The following is a 24,522-nucleotide window of genomic DNA, read 5'->3' as shown; positions in this document are numbered from 1 at the left end:
GGATGAGAGAGGGGAGGGCGGGCTGGAGACTACCTCCCGTTCGCAAAGAAGAAACCACTCCACTGTGAAGGACGCGCGGCACCCCTCAGTCGGTTGGGAAGAAATTTGCAGCACCCGCTGGGAAAAGCCGCCCACTCCTTCACCTTCCTCAAGTGTGCCCCAGGCGAGCGCGCGCTGGAGCGGCGGGCAAAGGGCTGAAGACGCGGAGGGGCTTAAGTTTACGGTCTGGAGAGGCAAAAGGGAATGCACAACGTCTGCCCACGCGGCTGCCTGAAGTTTGCAAAATCTAGTAAAGGCGGCAAGAAGAACCAGTGTTGTGCACCATATTGCCGCGCATCGGAATGCACCGGCGCAAGGCCGCGGAGTGGGAAAGGCTTCCCTCTACCACCTCGGATTCGGGGGAAAAGGGCACCGAGGTGGGCGGACGTCCTGATAAACCCGAGTTCTTGGCAAATATGAGGGACATTTGGCGTGACCGCCACTCAGTCAGCCGTAAAGGCGCTGCAGCACCCGCCTCCGCCGCCCCCCCCCGCCCCCCGGCTCGGGACTGCGGCGGTGCGTACTGAGCCTGCGCGCGGTGCTTTTCCCGCTGATGCTGCAGATATAGGGCAAAGCAGCTCCGGTGGGGAGGAGGGGCTGGGGGAAGGCCGGCTTTCCGGCCCTGGCCCGGGAGGAGGAGCCCTCCGCCGCCCCCGAAGTCCTGCTGCTACAGCGGAGTGGAAAATACTCGCCCGCTCCGTGGCTCCCTCCGCACACACTTCCATCCTTTGCGCCTCTACCGTCCTTCTTAGGGAGAGCGGGGAAATCTCTGCTGCCTCTCCCCCGATTCCTGCACGCTGCGCCTGCCCAAACAACCGCGCGCTACATCTTCTCGTAGACTTTATTGGTGTTTGTCTTGTTTAAATCATTCTGCCTTCCCACACTGGTCTCGTAAAGGCAAAGTAACGACTCTGCATGGATTTCTATTTGGGTTTCGCTTTAAAATGTCCGTTAAAGGTAGGCCCTCGGATGCTTATAGATCAAACGAACTGAGGACCACCTAAACCCGAGCAGCGGCACTTTTTCTCTTTTGAAGTGCTAGGAATCCTCCCAATAGTCTCAGGTCTGACTTAACCCTTGTAGTCCTGGCGAAGTCCCCTCGTTTAACAGCCGCGAAGTGAATTAGGAGTAAAAGGCTACAGTGCAAAAAAAGGAAAAAACAAAAAACAACCAGACCTGAGATCTGACGAGGCGGGCTGCGGTGGATGTGACTGAAAAACTGGGGAAGCCTCGCGCGGGGGAATACCATGGGCGATCAAGTGGCACAAAGTCAAAAGAAAAGGAAATGTGCTGGGGACAGTTCGGTACACAAAGTTACCAATAAAGTTTATTTCCCTTTTATCCAGATAGGTGACGCTACACTTTGCCAGTTACTAAAGGCTGCAGATTTCTGCTTAGAAAATTATATCGAGGTTTCTAACGTGTTTATTCCCCAGGCGCGCGCACACACACGGTCTATCCCCGTAAGCATGCAGGATGACAGAAATGCCAAGCATTTAGACAAAGACAGGCAACCCCCCCGCCCCCACCCCCACCCTCCAGCCCTCTGAAGTCTACGCTCCAAAAAAGGATCCCTCTCCCGCTCCCTCTGGAGTTTTTGTGCCCTCTTAACACCGCAGCCCATCATGGATTCTCAGAACACCAGCGTGGCTTTCCAGGCTCACGCGGGGTCCCCAGACTACTGATAACGATGCTGTGATCAATGTGCTCAATCGGAAACTGGAGACACTTTGGGGGAGGCGGGAGCATCTTCTGGGAGCGGGAAGAAGAAGGAGAAAGGTTTTCTAACACTGGCTCTAGCGCGCTCACCTACTGCACTGGACAGTAATCGGAGCCAGGAGGAAATTTACCAGCCCAAGGGAGGTAAAGAGTACCCCCGAGAGGACCGCGGCTGCACTTGCTGGGGGGGGGGGGTGGACACGCTTTGGCTTAAAGGGGGCTGGCTGGGGCTGGGCACCCTCTGAGCGGTCCGGGAGCTGAAGCTGGGCTTTCCGGAGCGCGGCGGCTGGCTGGCGCTCCTTCACGCCTCCCTCCGTATACCTCCTCCCTCCCTCTCTGGCAGTGTGTAGTTTCCGCAGCTCGGCTACCGCCGCCGCCGCCACGTCAGGGACGAGCCGATCCGCGAGCGAGCCAGTGAGCTCCCAGCAGCAACCAACACTTTGGGCAAACTTGCGGGGTTCCGGCTCCCGACTAGCGAGCCTTAGCTTTCCAGTTGCTGTTCAGCGATTGTGAGCCCCGGCAGCCCGGAGGGTGGCGGAAGCGCCTGCACTAGACTGCGAGACGCGAAAGGGGACGAAACAACTGCGGAATTCACCCTCCTTGCCAGGGCACTTCCGAGGCAACAACCGACTGGCACTTTTTCTCCCCTTGGCAAACTGGATTTTTTTTTTTTTTTTTTTTTTAAGCTACTTGGCAGTTGTTTCCTACTTTATTCCCCCTCCCCGCCCTCATGCCTTTTGCTTTTCTTGGGAAATCTGGAAAGAATTGAGCATCTTTGTTAATTGCATTTGGGGAACCTGAGCGGATGGTTTCGCAGGGCTAACGTCCCCTGTGCACTGAGCCTCGTTTGCTCACCTTTGAACTGCAAAGGGATCAAGTTCAGCTCGAGTTCCCTGCATTGGGACTGGGAGGAAAGGGAGAGCGAGCGGGCAGGAGAGCGAGTGGGAGAAGGGGAAAGGGGAAAGGAGAGGAGGGAGGAGAGAGGGGGAGGAGAGGGCGGGAGGAGAGGGAGGGAGGGAGGGGAGGGATCGAGAGAGAGCGGAGAGAGAGAGAGGCTGCAATCTCCTCCCTGAATCGCGCACAGCGCTGCGGATCCCACAGCTCCGACATGCCGGCCGAATGCAGGTGAGGAAAGGCACGGACTCTGCGGCTGAGAACCCAAACTTGGGCACCGCGCGGTGCGCACGGCTCAGCCCTCGCCCTCACGGGCGAACGGCTGCTGCGGTTTCAGGCGGAGGCTTGGTGACTAATGACCTTGCGCAGAGTTGTTAAAATCAGAAACCGGAGCTCTCGGGGGTTGAGAAAGGACTGACTCTCTGGGCGTCTCTGAAGATGGCTCGGACTGCTCTTCGGCGCGCCAGGGGGACCCGGCCGAGTACTGCGCTGTGACGCGAGTGGTCTCCTCTACACGGTGCCCGAAGCGACTTGCTGGAGATTTTTCATTCTCTCATCTGTTGGCTAGCTCCCCGGCTGCCTAAACGGAGTCGGAGTTGAGACTTGGCTTGTTGTTGGCCCCGGTACCTCGTGCAGAAAACGACTCACATTTGCCTGGGGCAGCCGAAGCCGGAGCAGAGCCTGGGGTTGGAGTGAGTGGCTGGAACGTGCATTGGACTCAAAGACGAGAGGGGCTGGCTGGCCGGGGAGGCTGCAGACTAGCCCCTCGCCGCCTCCCGACTCCACTGCCCGCCTGCCAGAGCGGTTCCAGTCCCATCCCACCGAGCGGGGACCGGAGCCCGGGATCCTTCGCCCGCTGCGGGGATGACTCTAGGAGGTCGCGGAGCCCGCTGCGCGCAGTGTCCCGTGAACTGTGAGTACTGCCACTGAACGGCGGCCAGCGAGCTAGCGATTAGCACCCACTGCATGAATTATGAAACAATAACTTTTGGAAGAAACAGGAGGAAAAAGAAAGGATCTATCGCTGCTCCCCCGGGCGGACTAGCACGTTGCTCTTACCCCCTCCCTCCCTTCTCTCTTGCGCCTTCCTTTCCCGGAGAGGGCAGAGGACTGGGGGGGGGGGAGGGCTGGCGGCCGGCCCCGGAGGAGAGGGAAGCCACGGGGACTGTGGTTAGAAGGAGCAATAGCAGCAGCAGCAGGAGAAGATGCTGAGGATGCGGACGGCGGGATGGGCGCGCGGCTGGTGCCTGGGCTGCTGCCTCCTCCTGCGGCTCTCGCTCAGCCTGGCGTCCGCCAAGCAACTCCTCCGGTACCGGCTGGCCGAGGAGGGCCCCGCCGACGTCCGCATCGGCAACGTCGCCTCAGACTTAGGCATCGTGACGGGCTCGGGCGAGGTGACTTTCAGCCTCGAGTCGGGCTCCGAGTACCTGAAGATCGACAACCTCACCGGCGAGCTGAGTACGAGCGAGCGGCGCATCGACCGCGAGAAGCTGCCCCAGTGTCAGATGATCTTCGACGAGAATGAGTGCTTCCTGGACTTCGAGGTGTCGGTGATCGGGCCCTCACAGAGCTGGGTGGACCTGTTCGAAGGCCGGGTCATCGTGCTCGACATCAACGATAACACGCCCACCTTCCCGTCGCCTGTGCTCACGCTCACGGTGGAGGAGAACCGGCCGGTGGGCACGCTGTACCTGCTGCCTACCGCCACCGACCGTGACTTCGGCCGCAACGGCATCGAGCGCTACGAGCTGCTCCAGGAGCCCGGGGGCGGCGGCGGCGAGGGCCGTCGCTCTGGACCGGCCGACAGCGCCCCCTACCCCGGGGGCGGCGGGAACGGCGCGAGCGGCGGCGGCCAGGGAAGCTCCAAGCGGCGGCTGGACGCGCCTGAGGGCGGTGGCGGGGCGAGCCCCGGAGGCCGCAGCAGCGTGTTCGAGCTGCAGGTGGCCGACACCCCGGACGGCGAGAAGCAGCCGCAGCTGATCGTGAAGGGGGCTCTGGACCGGGAGCAGCGCGACTCCTACGAGCTAACCCTGAGGGTGCGCGATGGCGGCGACCCGCCGCGCTCGTCGCAGGCCATTCTGCGGGTGCTCATTACCGACGTGAACGACAACAGCCCTCGCTTTGAGAAGAACGTGTACGAGGCTGATCTGGCGGAGAACAGCGCCCCGGGGACCCCCATCCTGCAGCTGCGCGCCGCCGACCTGGACGTGGGGGTCAACGGGCAGATCGAGTACGTGTTCGGAGCGGCCACCGAGTCCGTGCGGCGGCTGCTGCGCCTCGACGAGACGTCGGGCTGGCTCAGCGTACTGCACCGAATCGACCGCGAGGAGGTGAACCAGTTGCGCTTCACTGTTATGGCCCGCGACCGCGGACAGCCCCCCAAGACCGACAAGGCCACAGTAGTCCTCAACATCAAGGACGAGAATGACAACGTGCCTTCCATTGAAATTCGCAAGATCGGGCGCATTCCACTCAAGGACGGTGTGGCTAACGTGGCCGAGGACGTCCTGGTCGACACCCCTATCGCTCTGGTGCAGGTATCCGACCGAGACCAAGGTGAGAACGGGGTGGTTACCTGCACCGTGGTGGGCGATGTGCCCTTCCAGCTCAAGCCGGCCAGCGATACTGAGGGCGACCAGAACAAGAAAAAGTACTTCCTGCACACCTCCGCTCCTCTGGACTATGAGACCACCCCGGAGTTCAACGTGGTAATAGTGGCAGTTGACTCGGGCAGTCCCAGCCTCTCCAGCAACAACTCTCTGGTGGTCAAGGTGGGAGACACAAACGACAACCCGCCCGTCTTCGAGCATTCCGTGGTGGAGGTTTACTTCTTTGAGAACAACATCCCGGGCGATAGGGTGGCCACGGTGAAAGCTACAGACGCAGACAGCGGGAAGAACGCAGAGATCGCCTACTCGCTGGACTCATCCGTGATGGGTATCTTTGCCATCGATCCCAGTTCTGGGGACGTCCTCGTAAATACGGTGCTGGACCGCGAGCAGACTGACAGGTATGAGTTTAAAGTTAACGCCAAAGACAAAGGCATCCCGGTGCTCCAGGGCAGCACCACGGTAATTGTGCAGGTGGCTGACAAGAATGACAATGACCCTAAGTTTATGCAGGACGTCTTTACCTTTTATGTGAAAGAAAACTTGCAGCCCAACAGCCCGGTGGGGATGGTCACCGTGGTGGATGCTGACAAGGGGAAAAATGCAGAGATGAGACTGTACATAGAGGAGAACGGTAATATTTTTTCCATTGAAAATGACACTGGGACCATTTACTCCACAATGTCTTTTGACCGTGAACATCAGACCACCTACACTTTCAGAGTCAAAGCTGTGGATGGGGGAGATCCTCCCAGATCTGCCACAGCCACAGTATCTCTCTTTGTAATGGATGAGAATGACAATGCTCCCACAGTTACCCTCCCCAGAAACATTTCCTACACTTTACTGCCACCTTCAAGTAATGTCAGGACTATAGTAGCTACAGTGTTGGCAACAGACAGTGATGATGGCATCAATGCAGACCTTAACTACAGCATTGTGGGAGGGAATCCCTTCAAGCTGTTTGAGATTGATTCCACCAGTGGTGTGGTTTCCTTAGTGGGGAAACTCACCCAAAAGCATTATGGCTTGCACAGATTGGTGGTGCAAGTGAATGACAGTGGGCAGCCTTCCCAGTCCACCACCGCCCTGGTGCACGTGTTTGTCAATGAAAGTGTTTCTAATGCAACTGTGATTGACTCCCAGATAGCCAGAAGTTTGCACACCCCACTCACCCAGGATATAGCTGGTGACCCAAGCTATGAAATTAGCAAACAGAGACTCAGTATTGTCATTGGAGTGGTTGCTGGAATTATGACAGTGATTCTGATCATCTTAATTGTAATGATGGCAAGGTACTGCAGGTCCAAAAATAAAAATGGCTATGAAGCCGGCAAAAAAGACCATGAAGACTTTTTTACACCCCAACAGCATGACAAATCGAAAAAGCCTAAAAAAGACAAGAAAAATAAAAAATCTAAGCAGCCACTCTATAGCAGCATTGTCACTGTAGAAGCTTCTAAACCAAATGGACAGAGATATGATAGTGTCAATGAGAAGCTGTCAGACAGCCCTAGCATGGGGCGATACCGATCTGTTAATGGTGGGCCTGGCAGTCCTGACCTGGCAAGGCATTACAAATCCAGTTCCCCATTGCCTACTGTCCAGCTTCATCCCCAATCACCAACTACAGGAAAAAAACACCAGGCCGTACAAGATCTACCACCAGCCAACACATTTGTGGGAGCAGGAGACAACATTTCAATTGGATCAGATCACTGCTCTGAGTACAGCTGTCAAACCAATAACAAGTACAGCAAACAGGTAAGATACTCTCCAAATACATCTAATTATAATCCCAGAGAGGGCTAATAACTCTGAGACAGAGCATTTTCTGCAAAGTTCTGTCTTCTGTTTTCTAAAGCTATTGTTTATTTATTTATTTTTTTAATAGAAGGAATTTAATGTTAATGCATGAACCATTAATTAAACAGAAGGTGCACCATTGTATTTCGCAAGTTTGACCTAAGGTTCACTAAACTACTAAAGAAAATATTCAAAGTAGGCAGTATTTTGCACTTCTCATTGCACTTGACAGTCCTAATTCATCCTACCTCTTCTGTTTCCTGAATAAATATGTGTACATGTGTTTGGATGGTTAGCTTTAACTAGAAATTATTCTCCTTTCTGGCTACTAATTGGATAATTGCATCCAACGAGAAAATTTCTAAAGTCACTACTGGTGTCTATGCAAATTGGACACTATAAAAGTTTTAGCTATGTTATACATTATGCAGGTTTTCAGATAAGCGGAAGATGATTCATGCAAATGTAGTACCAAGCCTAAAATACTGAAGTACTGACTATTTTGACGGAAGTACTAGTTTAAAAATATTTAATGATATGTAAATGTTGTACAAAACTACATTTGTAATACTTTGATATCTATAAAGATTAGGCCTCTATGATTTCAGCTATTTGCAAGCATTTGCATTCTTTGTCTTCAGTGTTAAAAGTTTAAAAGCAAAAATAAATTGCATGAGCCATTTATCATTTCAGCCAAGCCACAAAAATGGTAATGATTGATGTGCAGTGTGCAAGAATATTTTGGTATGCATTGTGATATATAGAGAGTATAAAGGTTATATGTAATATTCGACACAGTTGTTTCTTGGTGAAATGTGGAAACAGTAAAAAAAAAAAGTATATACTGAAGTGTATTTCAGAAGATATAAAGTTTACTTTTGAAAGTTTTGCTTGTGTGATACATAATACCCAGACTTTTCTTTTTATACCCACCAAAGCTTAATTGACACAGAGCAGATAAAACCTTTTTAGAAACTGCTGTGTCTAATACTGTAGCAAACTCTGCTCATAAAACATCACATGTAACTTTACTGCCATAACTGACTTCAAAAAAAATATTTATTATGACTGTGAAATAATATGAAATAATAGTATTTCTAATAAATATATTTGGCATATTGAATTTGTTTCCTGAGAAGAATTTAGGCAAAGGAGAAAGTTATTTTGTAGCCATAGAGCTCATTGAAGATGTTATAGAAAAGGGCTTTTATTCAAACTAGTTTTCTAAAGAAACTTTTTATGCATAAAGTACTTTACTATAGCTATTTAGACAAGAAGAAGTAGACATAGTATGCTTTATGTAGAATAATTGAAACAATCCAAGGAAACACAGGTTTGAGATACATGGCATTAAATGGCTTTTCATATTACGTTTTTTGATGCATGTGAGCTTGAGTTATTTATATATTTTAACCTGAAATTTGACAGAATGAGTTTATGTCTGTTGCGTTATTGCTTTACCTGGGGTTAGAAGCAGATTTTTCTTTTGTTTTTGGTGCTTTTATCAGTTTTGTAACCAAGGAAGAATCCCATTAAAATAATTGCATATTTATAAGATTACTTGTAAACACCCACAAATAAATTGAGAACTCTAGGTATTTCCCTAGGAAATGGTAAAATGGAATGTAAAAGATCATGAAGAGAGCAGCTGTCATCCAACTGATACTTTTTGTCCTGTGGCTGAATGGTATTTGCATTCTAAACTGTGTAATCTTATGCTTTTGAGCGGACACATCAAGTAGCAGATTTATAGATATTTTATGCAAACAACACCTCATATGTTCTGTGGTATCACTTAAGTTCCATTTAGCTCATCACATAGGGTCAGCCTTCTATTCTTGAATATTTAAAACAGCCAATATCAAGACTGTTGACATCCTGCTTAAAAGGCAAAGTGATACGCTTATAAATAAACTAATATATGGTGCTGGTCTCTTAACTGAACAATTAAGTCCATATACCAAAAGAGAAAACTCATAAAGCAATTGGAATGAACCATGCAGTTTGCCAGAAGTGACTTGGAGAAACTAGTGTGGCATTAGGTATTGAAAAGATGCATAAACTTTTAACCACAAGTAAATAGCTGACCTAAAATGAAATAAAGGAGAATGAAACACGTTCTCCTTAATGTAATTAGTGATAGTAATTGATACACTTCATCTCCTCAGTATTGCTGTCTAGGGACAGGGGATCTACGTACAAAGTTGCAGTCTGTATAGATATCTCACATAATAAATAGGATCCTTTTTGTTTTGATTTTTGTTTTTACCATGAGTAGATGGTTTTCTATATTTATTTAAAAAAAAATATTGCCTTTAATTTTTTGAACTGCCAAAATATATGTTCTTTGGTTAACCCTGATGTAAAAGAAAAAAAGAACACAGGGTTTTTTTATAATTTCCTGTCTTTCTATGATACTCAGTTTGTCTGAGGAAAACTTGAGGGTTGCATTTTTTAAATTCCTCCCAGGAGGGATTAATTGAAAATCTGAAATTTCATCCGACTTAAAGCCTTCATTTATATTTGTAGTTCCCTGAATTGCCATATCACAGTTTTTTATTAGTGATAAAGTCTAAGTGATGTCTCTTACAGTTTTGCTATCTTAGGAGAATTAAACTTTTTGAAGTGTTCCTCAGAAATCCCATTTATGGTTACATTATAATAAGCTTTGTAGAAATAAAAGTCGGTACATAACAACTCTCCCGCTTTTTTGGTTTGTTTTCACAGGCTCTAGAGACATTCAAATCAAGTTTCTATAGTTACTCTTTGACAGAATCTAGGAAATGTATGCTTCATATTTGCCAGAGTTATTTCTGAAATTCACACATTCGAGAAACTGATGATGTAGCCCAGGTTTTCATAGTTCAGACCTTTGCAATTGAAACAAAAACCTTTGCTCTCATCACTAAATGTGTTTAGTTGAACACAATGTGCATCTTTGACAGAATTTCTGAAATTAAGTGTCCACCTTGCCACTTCACTCTCCCTTTCCTTGGCAAACCTGGCCATGGAGCTTGTTGTCTGACCTGAAAGTACAGCTGCACTTCTGTACTTTTGATTTGTATAATAAAGCAAGACATTCTTTTTTTTTTTTTTTTTAGTTATTTTAAATCTCCTGTGTTTTACTGTTATATGAGTATTTTACTATTTTCTTAAAAACGGTAATACAGTTCCAAAAGGTTAAAGTGTAAAAGTATGATTACCATTATGCTTATTATTCTGAAATCCTTTTTAGTTTATCTTTGTGATGCTGTTCTTTAGATAATGCACTTGCAAGTAAAATTTTAATGTATTTAGTAAGTGGAAAGTAAGGTGCTTTATTTTTGGCAAGAATACAGAGTATACAAATTAAATAAACATTAATTTTAAAATCTATTTGTAGCAGATCCTGAGATACTAAAGAAAAAAACATATAAATTCCAGTGAGTTTTCTTTGCATAAGGAATTGCTGAATTGAATCTGAAGAATGCTTTCTTTAACTGATCAAATTTTGTTCAGTATCTTCCATGCTTAGTAAAAATATGGCACAGCTTATTTTTAAAATTCTTGGATTTTGGAAGCAAGTGAATGGCTTACCACCATCTATTACTGTTATAGGCAATAGGAACTAAATAATCAATTTTATTCGTGTATGTATATTACACCTCATATATTATAGGAGAAATGCATCTGTGTAATGATGTTAGCGACTGCTTCCGGTTTTAATTCTTTAAGATAATCTCTACAATACTATAATATGATTATCCTGTCTGTAATCAGGGACACTTTCAAAAGGCACAACTAATCTCCCTAGGGTGGGATTTCAGTTACTTTGGGCTGATATAATAGTCAAAAGGCTAATAACTGATGCAAGTTAGGCCTTGTCTTTAGTTAGGAGGTATCTACTATACAACATTACCTGGACCTTTGGATGTTTGTGAAATAAGGAAAAGATCACCCACTGATTTGATCGGCAATGAGTATGCAAACTTGTACGTAAGTCCACCTATGACAATTTGAGGCTTATTCCAAATTTACCGTAGATTAACTAGTGACTTAGATACGGGACCATAAAGTCACTTTAAAGATTTCAGATAAGTCATACACCTGGAAAAATACAGCAAAATCACTCTTTCTTGTCATCTTTCCATTTTTGATTAATTGCATGTCTCATGTGAAAAACTATACACATACTATATATCATAAACTGCACACACACGGACACACCCCCACAGATAGCCAGATGTATACATATATATCAGCTATGGTGCTATTACATTTTCATTGCGTTGTGATATTTGTACGTTGATATATGGGAAATATCTGAACTTGAAACACTTACAAAATCAAAATAGCATATACTGTAATTAACAGTTTAATTTCTATACCTAAAATCATTAGCATCATTACATTTTCAAATTAAAAGTTATCAGCCAAGTCAGTCCCCTCATTTTACAGGTGAGGTGACTGAGGCCCAGTATGGAATCATCATCTGATTAAGATCACAAAATTATTAAGGATATAATGTGGACTAGAACTCAAATCATGGAAGTCAGAGTTCAGTGTTGTTTTCTAGTTTATCATACTATCCCTAGGGGGAGAAACATAGAATTCCTCTGGCCTTCTCTGTATATATTAAAATAGCTACAGAAATCTGTTGAAATTTACTTTTGCATGTGTAGTTTTGTATGTTCAGCTATCAAGATTGACATTTTTATAATGGAATATAATTCTACTTTAGGCTCTAGTTCTTAACAACAAAATAATCGGGGAAATTATAATTCATATTTTACAGAATTTTAAAAGAAGTAATCATTCTTTCCTTCCTTTCTGAAAGGTAGCAATTGATGACGTACATTAAAGTGCTTAAAATGGTTTAGAGCATATATTCAACAAGCTAATTGACAATTTTTAACATTAGCATAAGAAAGATAATAAATGTAAGTCCCTACATAGTATTAAGTATGTCCTCAATAGAAATGTATCTTAAATAGAAAAAAAAAAATTGAGAACTTTCTATACATTATAATTGGGATAATCTTTTACCTTTTCCATCAATATTGATAATTCCTTTTTACTTCTGGACTTTTTTGCATTTTTTCAACTTTGCAGATGTACTTTACCTTAGCAGCATCCTGCACACGCAATTGTGAACCAGTTTCCCCTATAAATTTGTTTTCCAGCACTCTTTTAAAGAAATGTGGCATTGTGTCACTTTTAAATTGGATTTCTTCCTTATTAGGGAATTAACCCATCTAGTGTATCAGATTCTAGATTAATATATTGAGGAAATAGAAATTATTGAATTTATCAATTTAAACAATGAAATCTGAATGATTTCTTTTAAACTAAATGCATTGCAATAAGATCATTGCTTTGCTATAACCACCAACGCTATTGGATGTTTTGAATATTTTTTGGTGGAGGGGAAGGTTGAAGGTTATGTAGGAAATTTAGTATAAAAATTATTTAAAGCATTTATGTTTAAGCTGTATATAGACTATAGCAAGGCGCCTTTCATTTATTTACTATGACTATAGAAATAGTAAGATCTGTTCATATATGTCTTGAGTAATCTTTGTTTTTCTTTTAAACCCTTCGAATCTTTTCTAAAGCAGGATCTTGGTTGCTGTATATTACACAATGCTTTGTTTAGCATTAATGGTGTGGGAGAAGTCACTTCCAAGAAGAATTGAGCTGAAACCACTAAAGCTAATCTTAATTATCACTTCTGGTGAATTAATGTTTTAAAGGTGGAATAAAGGTTTATTTTCAGGAATTTAGTGATGTTTGTGTTGAACTCTAATGCTGTGTACAAACAAAAAAACTATTAAAGCTTTCAAGTAGGGTTCCTCTGACAAGTTAGCTTTTTTTTTTCCTGAGCATATTTATTATTTACAAACACATAATTTGCATATGAAAAACCTAAGTTCCAAAACCTCTACCACAACATTCAGATTGGGCATAAGACATTGGGGAAAATGTCTTTATCGCGTTTTTTTTTTTTCCACCTGCATAAATCTTTATTTTCCTTCTTTCAGATGCGTCCACATCCATACATTACTGTGTTTGGCTGAATTCCACTCTAATATGATGCTCCATTTTGCACCATGCAGTGATGACCTTGCTACTCCGAAACCTGCTGGAGCCTGCCCTTGGCCGTGGGGTGTCAGCCAATCACTGTTTGTTCCACTTGGGCATTTTATTTTCGAGTCCTCTCCCCCCCATTTAAGGAAAAATAGTATTGAAATAAATAAACTTATTTCAAAGAAAAAAACAAAAAACAGTATTCATGCAAAAAATGTGTTACTAGTGAATGTCTGAGTCCCCAGGAACTCCATTTTCGAGAAGGTGGTTAGCAGAATTTCATAGCGAAGTCTTTTTAGAAAAACTCCAAAAGCATATTTCAACAGTAATTTTAAGATGATGGCTTTATGTGAACAGACAAAAATTAAGTCTGTTTGGTCTTTGTCTATATTACATGAAATACCTACTTTGAATTAAAACCTAAATTAATCAGTATTTTTCAAGTGTCTTGTAAGTTTTTCCAGGCCACCATATAGTTCTCTTAAAGGGTACTATCTTGTTCTCATTATGTGTGTGCATCTCTAAATGTGTGTTTGTGTGTATTCCCACATATGTGTCTGCAAGGGCTTGGGGATATATTTATAACAAATATTGTCTGTAAAAGGAATTTGAGGGATTAATGTTATATTTATCACAGACACTACAGTGGATTCATTTTCCTTAATCTTGAAGTACTAGCCAAAGTATCTGTAGAATCTTCAAGTTTTTTTTTTTTTTTTTGGTCAAATGCCTTAAGAAATTTTAGAACTTTTTAGTTATATTTACTGAAGTGACTGTAGTCATGTTCTGAAATAATATGTATCTTCTTGTTATGAGGGATGACATTCATCTGAAAGCTATTCTGTTTGATGTAGACAAAATAAATTTAAGCAAACTTCAGAGAACTGAGAAACTGAGTGGCCGAATTTTAGTTGTGTAAGTAATACTTCAGATTATATCAGGGGATTCTGTGAACGGTACCTCTAACTCTCCGTGTTTATGTATTTATGTTCCTATTTGTTGTGTGTATGTTTGTTTACTTATCTAAAAAGAAGTGTTCCCTATATAAAGTTTGATGATTTTTTAACATATTTACCACATCACTTCCCCATTAAAGTTTTCCCAAGTTTTGAAATACTGACCAATAATGCCAAATTCTTGTGAATCCATTTCAAAATGTGTATAAATGATAGGAAATTCACTCTAACTCATAAAAATCCCAAACGTATACTTGAGATTTTTTATGCAGTTAGCTGCTAATATAAAATCTTGCCAAAGGGAAACTTTTAGAAGGATCAGTGAGACCATATCAAAATTCTTGAATAAAACCCTAATTATTCTCAATTTCTCATTTTGTTTTGGGCACAAGGACCAGTGCAAGATGCTGATGAAAAGCGCCTTTGTAACTTTCTGCTTCTTTGAAATGCATGTTTCCTCATCTGCAGTAGTAAACTTCATTAGATACACTTAAATTGTGAATCCTGTAACAAATCACATCAACTCAAAAAGAAATTATAATAAAATAGAAAGACCAGAATTTTAAGGTAATTTAATGTGCAACCACATCAAGGGAATACACAACACCTTTACAAAGAAGAAAGTTCAAAGTCAGCATTTTACAAATTTAAGTTTCAACACAGTATTGAAGCATGAAATTGATTTAGTGGGTCTCAACTACAATTAGAAACATATGAAATAATAGAAAAATTCAGATTATGTCACCTATAATAAAAGTAAATATTGTTTTGTGCAATTTTTGTTTCAATTGTGTGTGTATACACGTGTGTATGTATGTTCCCATCTTTGGTTGCTATGTAAAATATATTTTTTCTTGTGAAGCAATCAGAAAGTTTTGGGAACCACTGCTCTAGACTTTTTGAGATGGGAAATTATGGCTGTTTACTATTATGATTGGAAAACATAATAAATAGAAGCAAAAAAAAAAAAAAATTCTAACCCCGCAGAGATTTTAGTGTACTATTAAGCAGAATCAGAGTGATCAACAGCATAGTCATTACAGCAGCATTTATCAACAGCAAAAAGCTTTTGAGAAGTCTTACCATTCCTCTGCTATTCTTGCAAATTTTTTTTTTTTTTTTGTTTAACCTTTGTATATGTTGCCACTGGTTCACTGTCCAGGCACACACTTTTCCCCACTCCCCACCCCCAGTTGCTGTAATCTATATCTCGGATCTCTTGACCAGTCTCCTTTGTGATTACTGAAAGTTACCATTTAAGGAAGTGGCTGTGGACAGATGGATTTAGACACAGAATGACTCTCACATTGCCCTATATATTTTAGTCTTTGGGCATTGTGTTTTAAACCACAAGACAATAATTCTCCATTGCAGAACCTAAGGAGGAAAATGAGAATGTTAGAGATTGGTCTATCTAGATTAATTTACTCATTATATAAAGCTTTTTTTTTTTTTTTAATACTTTTAATATCAGCATTGCTACTGGGTTTACAAAGAATAATAAGATAAGGTCTTTGTCCTCATGGACTTAATTTATTATTAGTAAGTGTAGTGCAATGGATCACTTTTATATAGCCTTTCTTGCCCTGGTCTTGCAACTTCCACCAGATGACTGGGTGGGAATATGCAAATGTGGTGCTTGTGGTCCACCAAGGGGATTGGCTAACTTACTAATAATGCAAATAAGGTTCATGGCACCACTGTGGGAGTGGGATCATGCAAATAAAGTGTATGGAACCCTAATGAGGGGATTGGCCAGTTTTAACATCCCATAGGCTTAAAATGAGCCATCCCAGAGGCAGACAGGAGGGACCTCATTACCAGCAAGAAAAAACAGCTAAGAGTGGAGCACATCCTTTGGACCTGGAATCCCTGTACTGAGAACCTCCTAGAACCAGGAAACAGAGTGAGAGCTGTAACACTTGTGACAGCGAGGTGGCGAAAAGCTGCAGCAGAGAAATAGTAGCATCAGAGGCAGCAGAACCAGGAGACCAGCAGGAGGTGGTGCAGTGGGCTTCCCGGCCCACGGAGCAAGAAAGCTGAGCATCTTCAGGCAGGAGGCTTGCTGGTGGGGCGGGGTGTCTCTGGGCACTTGATGGAGCTAGGCTCGCTGACCTATGGAGCTACAGAGCTGAGCACCTTTGGACCAAAGCTTACCGGTGGAGTGGGGGTGCTCCTGGGCACTTACTGGTGGAGCTAAAGAGCTTTGTAACATTTGCTCCAGCAGGGCAGAGGCCAGGCCCAGGGGCTGAGGGCCAGAGAGAGGCCTGTCTGTGGGCATGGCTGAGAAGTTGTCTTGCTCAAAGAACTGTATCCTGAGTTATTTCTGATCCTTAATTGTAACCTGTTACTTCCCTAATAAACCCCATAACTATGAGTATGGTCTGTGAGTTCTGTGTGGCCATTGCAACGAATTATCGGACGAAGCAGAAAAGTAGAGTGCCATGGGAGGGATGGCTGTTGTCAAAACTGGTAAAAAGTTTGGAGAGAGAAGGTATGTCTGACCTCCATCTCATGAGAATCAGCCTTGGGCTGTTGATGCTGATGGTGAGTCTCTCTCCCCCTCGTGAAGTTAGAGGAGATCAGACGCCGCCCCCACATGGCATTTTTTACAGTAAGATTACAGAGCAGTAAGTGATTGTTTATATTTGCACCATGTTTGTTTAAGTTTCAAAACATTTTAATGTATGTTTGCTCATTTAATCTGCAGGGAAAACTTCAAGTTTCAAGTAAAAGCATCATTATTATTTCTGATGTGAGGAAACTGAGAAAGTGAACAGATTTTGATGACTCTGATAGAACTAGTTTAAGAACTTTATGGTCTATGAAGAACTATCCAGTCAGAATTCAAGAGTACTAACAGCTTTTGAGGGAAGTTGTGAAATTTGTGTTTTTGCATGCAGTATATTTTCATTTACCTGGGAAAAATCTTCCCAAAAGAATTGCTTGGAACAGTCACAGTTTTTCAAACTTTTTGCAGTCACAGAGACTGCACTTCATACTAAAAAAATAAGGTTAAAAAAAGTGCTGTAGGTGTAATTTGGAGATCTAATTGACTGGATTTGTAAATATTACCCAATGTATTATAATAATAATTAAAAAAAAAAACCCTCAAGATTAGATAAAGCATTTTAACTTCATTTTTGAAGCCATCTCCTGAGAATCTATCAAGGTCCTGTGGAAGTGATTCCACAGCTTGAAATACCTCTTATCTCTCTGGGAATAATTATCTATCTGTAACTTTGCAAAATATTTTTCTTTAGAATGTGTGGTTTTCTTAATCCCTTCATTTTGTAGAGAATTTGTTGGTTTGCTATACCTTGAATATGCAGCATAAGATTTTGGGGTGGAGAAAATGACAGCTAGAACAGGGTCCCCACCTTCCTGGATAAAATACTGCAAAAATAACGTACCAAGGCAAGGACTACTTGAAACTCAGAGGGCTGGTCCCTAGTTTGTCTTGTTCATCATTGTATTCCCGTGCCAAGAACAGTGTCCTGCATATAGGAGGCACTCATAAATATTTGTTGAGCAAACAAATGAAGGGCCTGGGTTTTAGGGCTAGGTAGTCTTTGGATTCATCCACTTTAGATCACTGAAATATGGTGTGGCCATTTTATAGCAGGCTCTAAGAGCACCCTAACTGTGATACTTTTTCCTGCTGGGTGGATATTTCCATGATGAAAGGCTACCTACTATGTTGACTAGAGTCCCTGTCCTTCTCTGTGTGGTGTTTGACTCTTGTTTCTGTAATGAATGAGCAGTTGTCTGATTTTCCATCCTTTCTTCTCTCCTGGTATTGTTGTAAAGACTGAACCCTTAAAAAAAAAAAACAAAGCTAAACTAAAGCAAATGTAAAGGCAAGCAAGAAAGGCAATGGCAACAAAGTAGGCGTCTGACATGTTTTGAGAGGATGTGAAGAAGGACCATGCAAACATGGGTTTCCAGTATTTTTCCAGAAATCCTTATCTGAGCAAAAATAGATGCATTTAGGCCAAAACACAGACAAGAGGCTCTCTATTCACTGATTTATATTTTCCTGCAGGTATTATTCATTCATTCTGCCAACTGACGCTCACTGCTAAAGGATGAATGTCCTTTTTCATTGAGCCCGTGCTGAGCAGTCATTATTAAAAGTGAGAGCCTAGAATGTAAAGAGAAATGCTTATTGGATTTACTAAAGGAAGAGACATAGAACAGGGAGTGTGCCCTTATTTGGAAAAAAATAGGCAGTGAAGGGTCGGGAGGGAGGTAGGCAAGGGGTGTGTTATGGAATGAATTGTGTCCCCCGAAAATGTGTTAACTTGGCTAGGCCATGATTCCCAGTATTTTGTAGTTGTCCTCCATTTTGTGATCTGATATAATTATCCTCCATTTTGTGATGTGTTGTAAAACCTAGCCTCTATGCCTGTGGTTCAGGTGGTTCAGCAGAATGTGGAAATTTTTGAACGGTATCATTAATATCACATCCAACTAAAATTTTGCTAAAGATAATTCAAAAATGGTTGCAGCAGTGCATCGACAGGGAACTGCCTGAAATTCAAGCCAGATTCAGAAGAAGACACGGAATGACGGATTTCATTGCTGATGTCAGATCGACCTTGGCTAAAAGCAGAGAATACCAGAAAGATGTTTATCAGTGTTTTATTGAATATGCAAAGGCATTCCGCTGTGTGGATCATAACAAATTATAAATAACATTGCAAAGAATGGGAATTCCAGAACACTTAATTGTGCTCATGCAGAACCTGTACATAGATCAAGAGGCAATCTTTGGAACACAACAGGGGGATACTATGTGGTTTAAAATCAAGAAAGATGCTCTGAATTCAGACTTCCAGCCTTCTAAACTATGAGAAAATAAATTTGTCTGTTAAAGCCCTCTACTTGTGGTATTTCTGTTATAACAGCCCTTGATAACTAAGAGACAGTGGGAGCAGAGAAATGCATCCCAACTCAAAAGCACTCCTCCAGGAGTTTCTAGTAGTCTAAGGGGCACCCCTTTTAAAATGCAAATAACCTCTGGAAGAGTTCTCTGGATTCTTTGGCACACCTGGGTGTAAATTACTTTAAGCAGATAACTAGGTCCCGCACATCCAAAAGATCAATAGCCCTTAAGAATGGGAATTTTGCTCAGGGCAGTGAGGAAGGATGGCTGCCTTCAGTAGTTTAGAAGATTGAGAACTCGCTTAAGGCACCAAAAGTCTCAAACTCCAGCTAGGACTGGGAAAGGCAGGGTGAGATTGTATCAGAAAAGGATGAGCAGGCTTGAAAAAGGCAAATGTTGTGGCCTTGAATTTTGGCCTGGGCCCTGGTTATCATAGGATGCCACTAAACATCACTGTTTGGTATAATTGCAAGACAAGTGTGAAATGTAAACCTCCACTTCCTCCCATTTAGCCCAGGTTTTTTTGTTGTTGTTTTGTTTTCAATCTAAGATAGCCAATCCAACTGCTCTATGTCCATTCATTTTCTGCCTCTGCACTTTTGAGAGAAAGAGAAGAGCAAGGAATAAAAAAAGAGAAGTGAAAGCAGAGACTATGGCAATACATCCACCTTCTCCCTGCTATTATTATGAGACTAGGGTAATACAAATTGTTGTTGGTAGGTGCTGCTGAGTCAATTTTCAACTCATAGAGGCCCCATGTGACAGAGTTGAACTGTCCCATAGGGTTTCTTAAGCTGTAATTTTTGCAGAAGCAGATTGCCAGATCTTTCTCCTATGGAGCCTCTGGGTAGGTTCCAACTGCCAACCTTTTAGTTAGCAACCGAGTGCTTAACCATTGCACCACAAGAACTCCTTGATAATAAAAATAGTTGCCATTTATTCACACTTCTTATTGCCAAGCAGTTGTTTATTTTCCCAGTTTAATTTGAGGAGGCTAGACCTTAAAGACTCCATGTGTGTCAGAGTAAACTGGGCTCCATAGGGTTCTCGACGACAGATTTTTCAGAAGAACATAGCTAGGTCTTGTGAGGTGCCTCTGGGTGGACTCGAACCTCCGACATTTTGGTTAGCAGCTAAGCATGTTAACCGTTTGCACCTCTTCAAAAGGCTACCTCATAGATTTATTCTTGGAATTGATGAAAAGCTATAGCTTTTGTGAAAAAATACATGAATCTATAACGTGTATGTGCTTAAAGTTTGTAGTACATTTTATAGTTTATTACATCTAACTTTATATGTATATTATTGAATATTTTCTGCAATTTTCACTTTTTAATGGAGATTTGTTATATGTGATAACATCTTAGTTGCTTTAATTTTGCCGATGAAGAAGTGTATATGGATATATTAATTAATGCAAAATCAGTATTTACATAAAAGTGTCGAAAATTATTCTACTAATGTAACACGGGAGTTTCTTCAAATGGCAATATTACTATTTAGCCTTAAATTTCTAGTATATTTTCAGCATTAAATTCCAGATGAAAAGCTGTAGGAGTGAAGTGTGGAGGGAGAGTGATGAAACAGTAATGTAGGCTTAATAATCGCTATTTTGTAAGAAACTCAGTGGAGTTTCACACACAGTGGCATAATTGGTCTGATAAAGATCCAGTGGGTCTGTTTTCTTATGACGTGTGGAAACCACCAAGCACGTAACTGAGGCTGCTACTGTGCTCCAAGTGACTATCAGCGACTATTATTATGTGGGTATGCAATAACCTTTGCTTCTTGAGACAAATCCATGGACAGACTGAGGATTACATTTTGTTTTGTTTTTGCCGTTGTGTATTTCTATTACTTAATGAAGAAACATTATAATACACTTTATTACGAGAAGTTTTTGCTTTTTAGTTTTTATCTTATAATAAACTAATGTATGTATATTTATGTATGCATTAAAGTATTTTAAAAATTCCACAAATATTGCAGTCAACATTTCAGAGAGCAAATAATTACTGAGTGGAAGGAAAGAATAGTAAGTTGTAAAAGAGAAAGATAATCTCCTTCCAGGCCTCAATTCTTTCAGAGTTCAACAAACCACCTCGTACCGTTCTCTTAAAAGTTTAAGTCACATTTGGGAACAACTAACTTAAAGCCAAACTCTGGATATTATTCAGTGTTCGTAATGGGTTTACTAACTCTGAGCACCTTACATATATTCTAAAATCACTAGTTAAGTACAGTATAAGTAACATGGGGCTGGAACAATTTGTTTCCCATTGGAAATCTTGTTCAAACCTAGTGTCACTTACTTATGAATCCATAAACGTCGGTGTAGATACTGGTACAGTTTCAAGGGAGGGGAAAAAAAGAAGAAAAAAGACAGAATAAAGTGTTTTGCATAACCATATTGTATAAACTTAGTAAAATCCATGACCCAGTCTGTATATATTTTATCAATCTAGCAAGATGTTTCCTGGATACACCTTGTGGGTTTTTTTCATATTCACTCAGACAAGTGGGAATTGTTTTCAGTCACCAGTAATAAATAGTGTGAATACTTACCTTACACAGACAGCAAGTAATAAAAATGCACGCTTACGAGTTCCTGAGAATTCATGGCTATTAATTTTGAACTTTTTGATTGTTCTCTTGTAAAACAAGAAGAGTTGTTGCTAGAGAACAAAGCAGGGAATCCTAATGGCAAATGAGCATTTATAATCATGTAACTGCTCTGTTTACCCTGAGAAATGGTTTAACAAAGACTCAGAAAAAATATCTCATTAATTTTACAGTGTGCTTATGATTTCAAATATTCTCTATAATAATGTTTGCTAATCGTTAGATGTACACACACCCTTGAGGGATTTACGGTACCTGATGTCCCCACTATGTCACATTACAGTTAATAGGATAGCACATGTATACTCTCAATTCAGGATAAGAAATGTCTTTTTATAGGGAATAAAAAATTTTAACTAGGCAGTTTTTAATACACGTTTTGCTTACCTTTTACAAAACAAAAAAATTGATGTTTTTCTACTGAGTTTTTTTTTTTTAATAGGAGGAACATATCTGGTGTACAAATACAAAACGGATCCATAATAGTACTTTTATAATCTACATGTATATACATCTATATATGTTTCTCTACTGTTCAGCAGAAATGCTCATTTCTACATTTTAGGTAATAGAAGACACCATGCAAAGAAAATGACAGTAATTTGTGTAAAGCCTAAACAGAGGGAAACCAGTAATATTTCCAGTCCTTAATTATTGTGTCATGTACACTTGTGCAACTTATGTGTTCAAAGTTGGCGCATATGATGCTTTTTTGTTCTCTAGCATTAGCAAGGACTAAAAGAGTGTTGCCACTTGAGCTATAAGTCTTGTTTTGATTTTTTTTAATGTCAGAAAAAAAAATTACTCATTGTATGCTGCTTCATATACAAGAGATCTAAATACAGAAAGAACCTCACATTTAAAAGCATGGCTTTACCATGTAACATGTCTTCACATTAATGTATACAGTCCTGGCTCGGAGGCACATACAAATTTGATTTTGGTGTTGATCTCTGATGTTGAGCAATCACTCAACTTTTCTCTGTCTCGTTTCTCTAACTTGTTAATTTAATATTCTATGAGAAACTTAATTTTAAGAATGAAATGAAAACATTGGATATTGATGAATATTATTTCTATTATATATTATTATGAACACACAAGTCTTTGGGGAGGACAGAGGGAGATGATAAAGAATGAAGTAATGATGTCAAGAGCTGAAATGAGATATTTTCCTCGAAGAATTAGTTAAGAAGAAAAAAGAATATCTTGTTTCCAAAAATAGCAGAGTAGTGTTCTCACGTTTTATTCCTAGCACTCATCTGTGGAGGAGAAATGAAGACATATTATTTTATCACTCTGAGTAAAAGCTGAAATGTCTTATTGAAGAAAGAAGAAAAAAATATGCTTTCAGAACTAGAGGAAAGTCTCAATGTACAAAAGCAAAAAAAAAAAAAAAAAAAAAAAAAATCAAGGATTTTGCTCAGGGGCCCAAAAAATGTTTGCTTTCTTTCTTTCTTTTTTTAAATCATTTAAGCTAGTTTCTTGCTGGGCCTTTTTACTGAATAATTGAAAAAAAAATGGAGTGGGGAGGGACTTTTTTATCAAAGGCAAAATAAAAAATGTCACTAAGGAAATATAGATAGGAGTTGTATCTTCTGTACTTTCATAATTGCCTACATTTTCCCCCTAAACTTACAGTTGAAAAGCACTAAAAAAAAATCAAGCCCTGAGAAAAATACTAAAGAATAAGAAAAAAATCCTGCTGCTATGTCTCTCCCTTCCCCAGACACACACCCAGATGTACACATGTGCATACTGTCATCCACACAATCTACTGTAACTTTTAAAACCTTTTGTTTGTTTTTTACGCCTATTTTTGTAAACAATAAAAAATAAATCAGTTTAGTGAGCATTGAAAATTCAGGTACATATTGGCATTTTTGAAAGCTGCTTTCAGAAAAAGTATTATTAGCCATCTCACTAGATTTCAAGTTTGGAGGAAGATTGCTAGAGTAACGACTTTAGCAACGTGGAAATTCTACACTTGGCAATCTTCCTGAAAGACATCAGCTTGCAGGCAATCTGTAACTCACTTGATCCTGCAGCATCTTTCTACAGCAGAGTCAGTTTATGGTAGTCTGAGGTGTTGCTCTTTTCTTTCCCCAGTGGTGGCCTGTAAGCTTTTTGCACTTGCTCTATCTTCATTTTTCCCGCCAAGCAGGCTGTGTTTTCTCACTGTCTCAGAGAGAGTCAGATGTCAGTAAGTGCCAAGCAGCCAAGTGATAAGAAGATTTTAAACACTGAATGTTTTTTCAGCTTTAGTGTCCCAGCTGCACTGAGGAAGGTATAAAGAACCACCAGATTTGAGTTTTTTTTTTTTTAAATCAGCAAGTTTCCACTATTCCCTGATAACTGAAAACCAGAAAAAGCAGAGGTAGAACTCAAAATTTACCCAAGATGTGTCCCTAACAACTTTCACCTGTGTGATTCTAAATAAAGTGGGACTTTAATACAATTGTACCAGAATTTCCACATCCCAGTGAGTGTTGTTCATTCAGTTATTTAAGCTCCTAATGATTGACATCCTTTTGTACTTGGAATATAAAACAGGAGCTCACAGTCTTGTGAAAGAGACAGACTTGTAAAGGAATAATTATAGTATGGTAAGGGTTATAATGGGAGCCATAGGTACCCTGGCAAGGGACTTACTGATTCCTAGGAAGGTTGACAATAGCCTGACAAGGAAACTAGTGTGGCCTTGATTTCTTTCTCCTGTATCAGTCCTGCATCAGCCTTGCAGCTTTGGCCACAGGTCCCAGCCATTCTCATTGGAGCTCATTTGGGTTGTATTTTCTTCTACACTCCATCCTCCTCTACATTTTAACAGGTTTTGAATTTTATGCATTTCATACATTTTAACAGGTTTTGAGTTTTATGCATTTCATACCTTTAAACATTCTCTTTGACTGTCAGTAACAAA

The 24,522-nt window shown here is 41.4% G+C and overlaps 1 protein-coding gene across 3 annotated transcripts in view; it reads left to right on the top strand.

The window, feature by feature from the left end:
- Positions 1 to 2,875: 2,875 nt before the first annotated feature.
- Positions 2,876 to 24,522, top strand: part of PCDH7 (protocadherin 7) — a 473,803-nt gene continuing 452,156 nt past the window's right edge. For 2 of the 3 annotated variants that reach the window (XM_004375119.1, XM_004375118.1), the window contains exon 1: positions 3,858 to 7,025. In XM_004375119.1, coding sequence (XP_004375176.1) covers positions 3,858 to 7,025 — 3,168 coding nt within the window. Of the gene's footprint in view, positions 7,026 to 13,087; positions 13,566 to 24,522 lie in introns of those variants that run through there. The other variant, XM_004375120.1, reaches the window with a different exon arrangement.

The sequence above is a fragment of the Trichechus manatus genome, unplaced genomic scaffold, assembly GCF_000243295.1.
Source record: "Trichechus manatus latirostris isolate Lorelei unplaced genomic scaffold, TriManLat1.0 scaffold00034, whole genome shotgun sequence".
NCBI classification, from domain to species: domain Eukaryota; kingdom Metazoa; phylum Chordata; class Mammalia; order Sirenia; family Trichechidae; genus Trichechus; species Trichechus manatus.
This window is presented reverse-complemented; position numbering and strand designations above follow the sequence as displayed.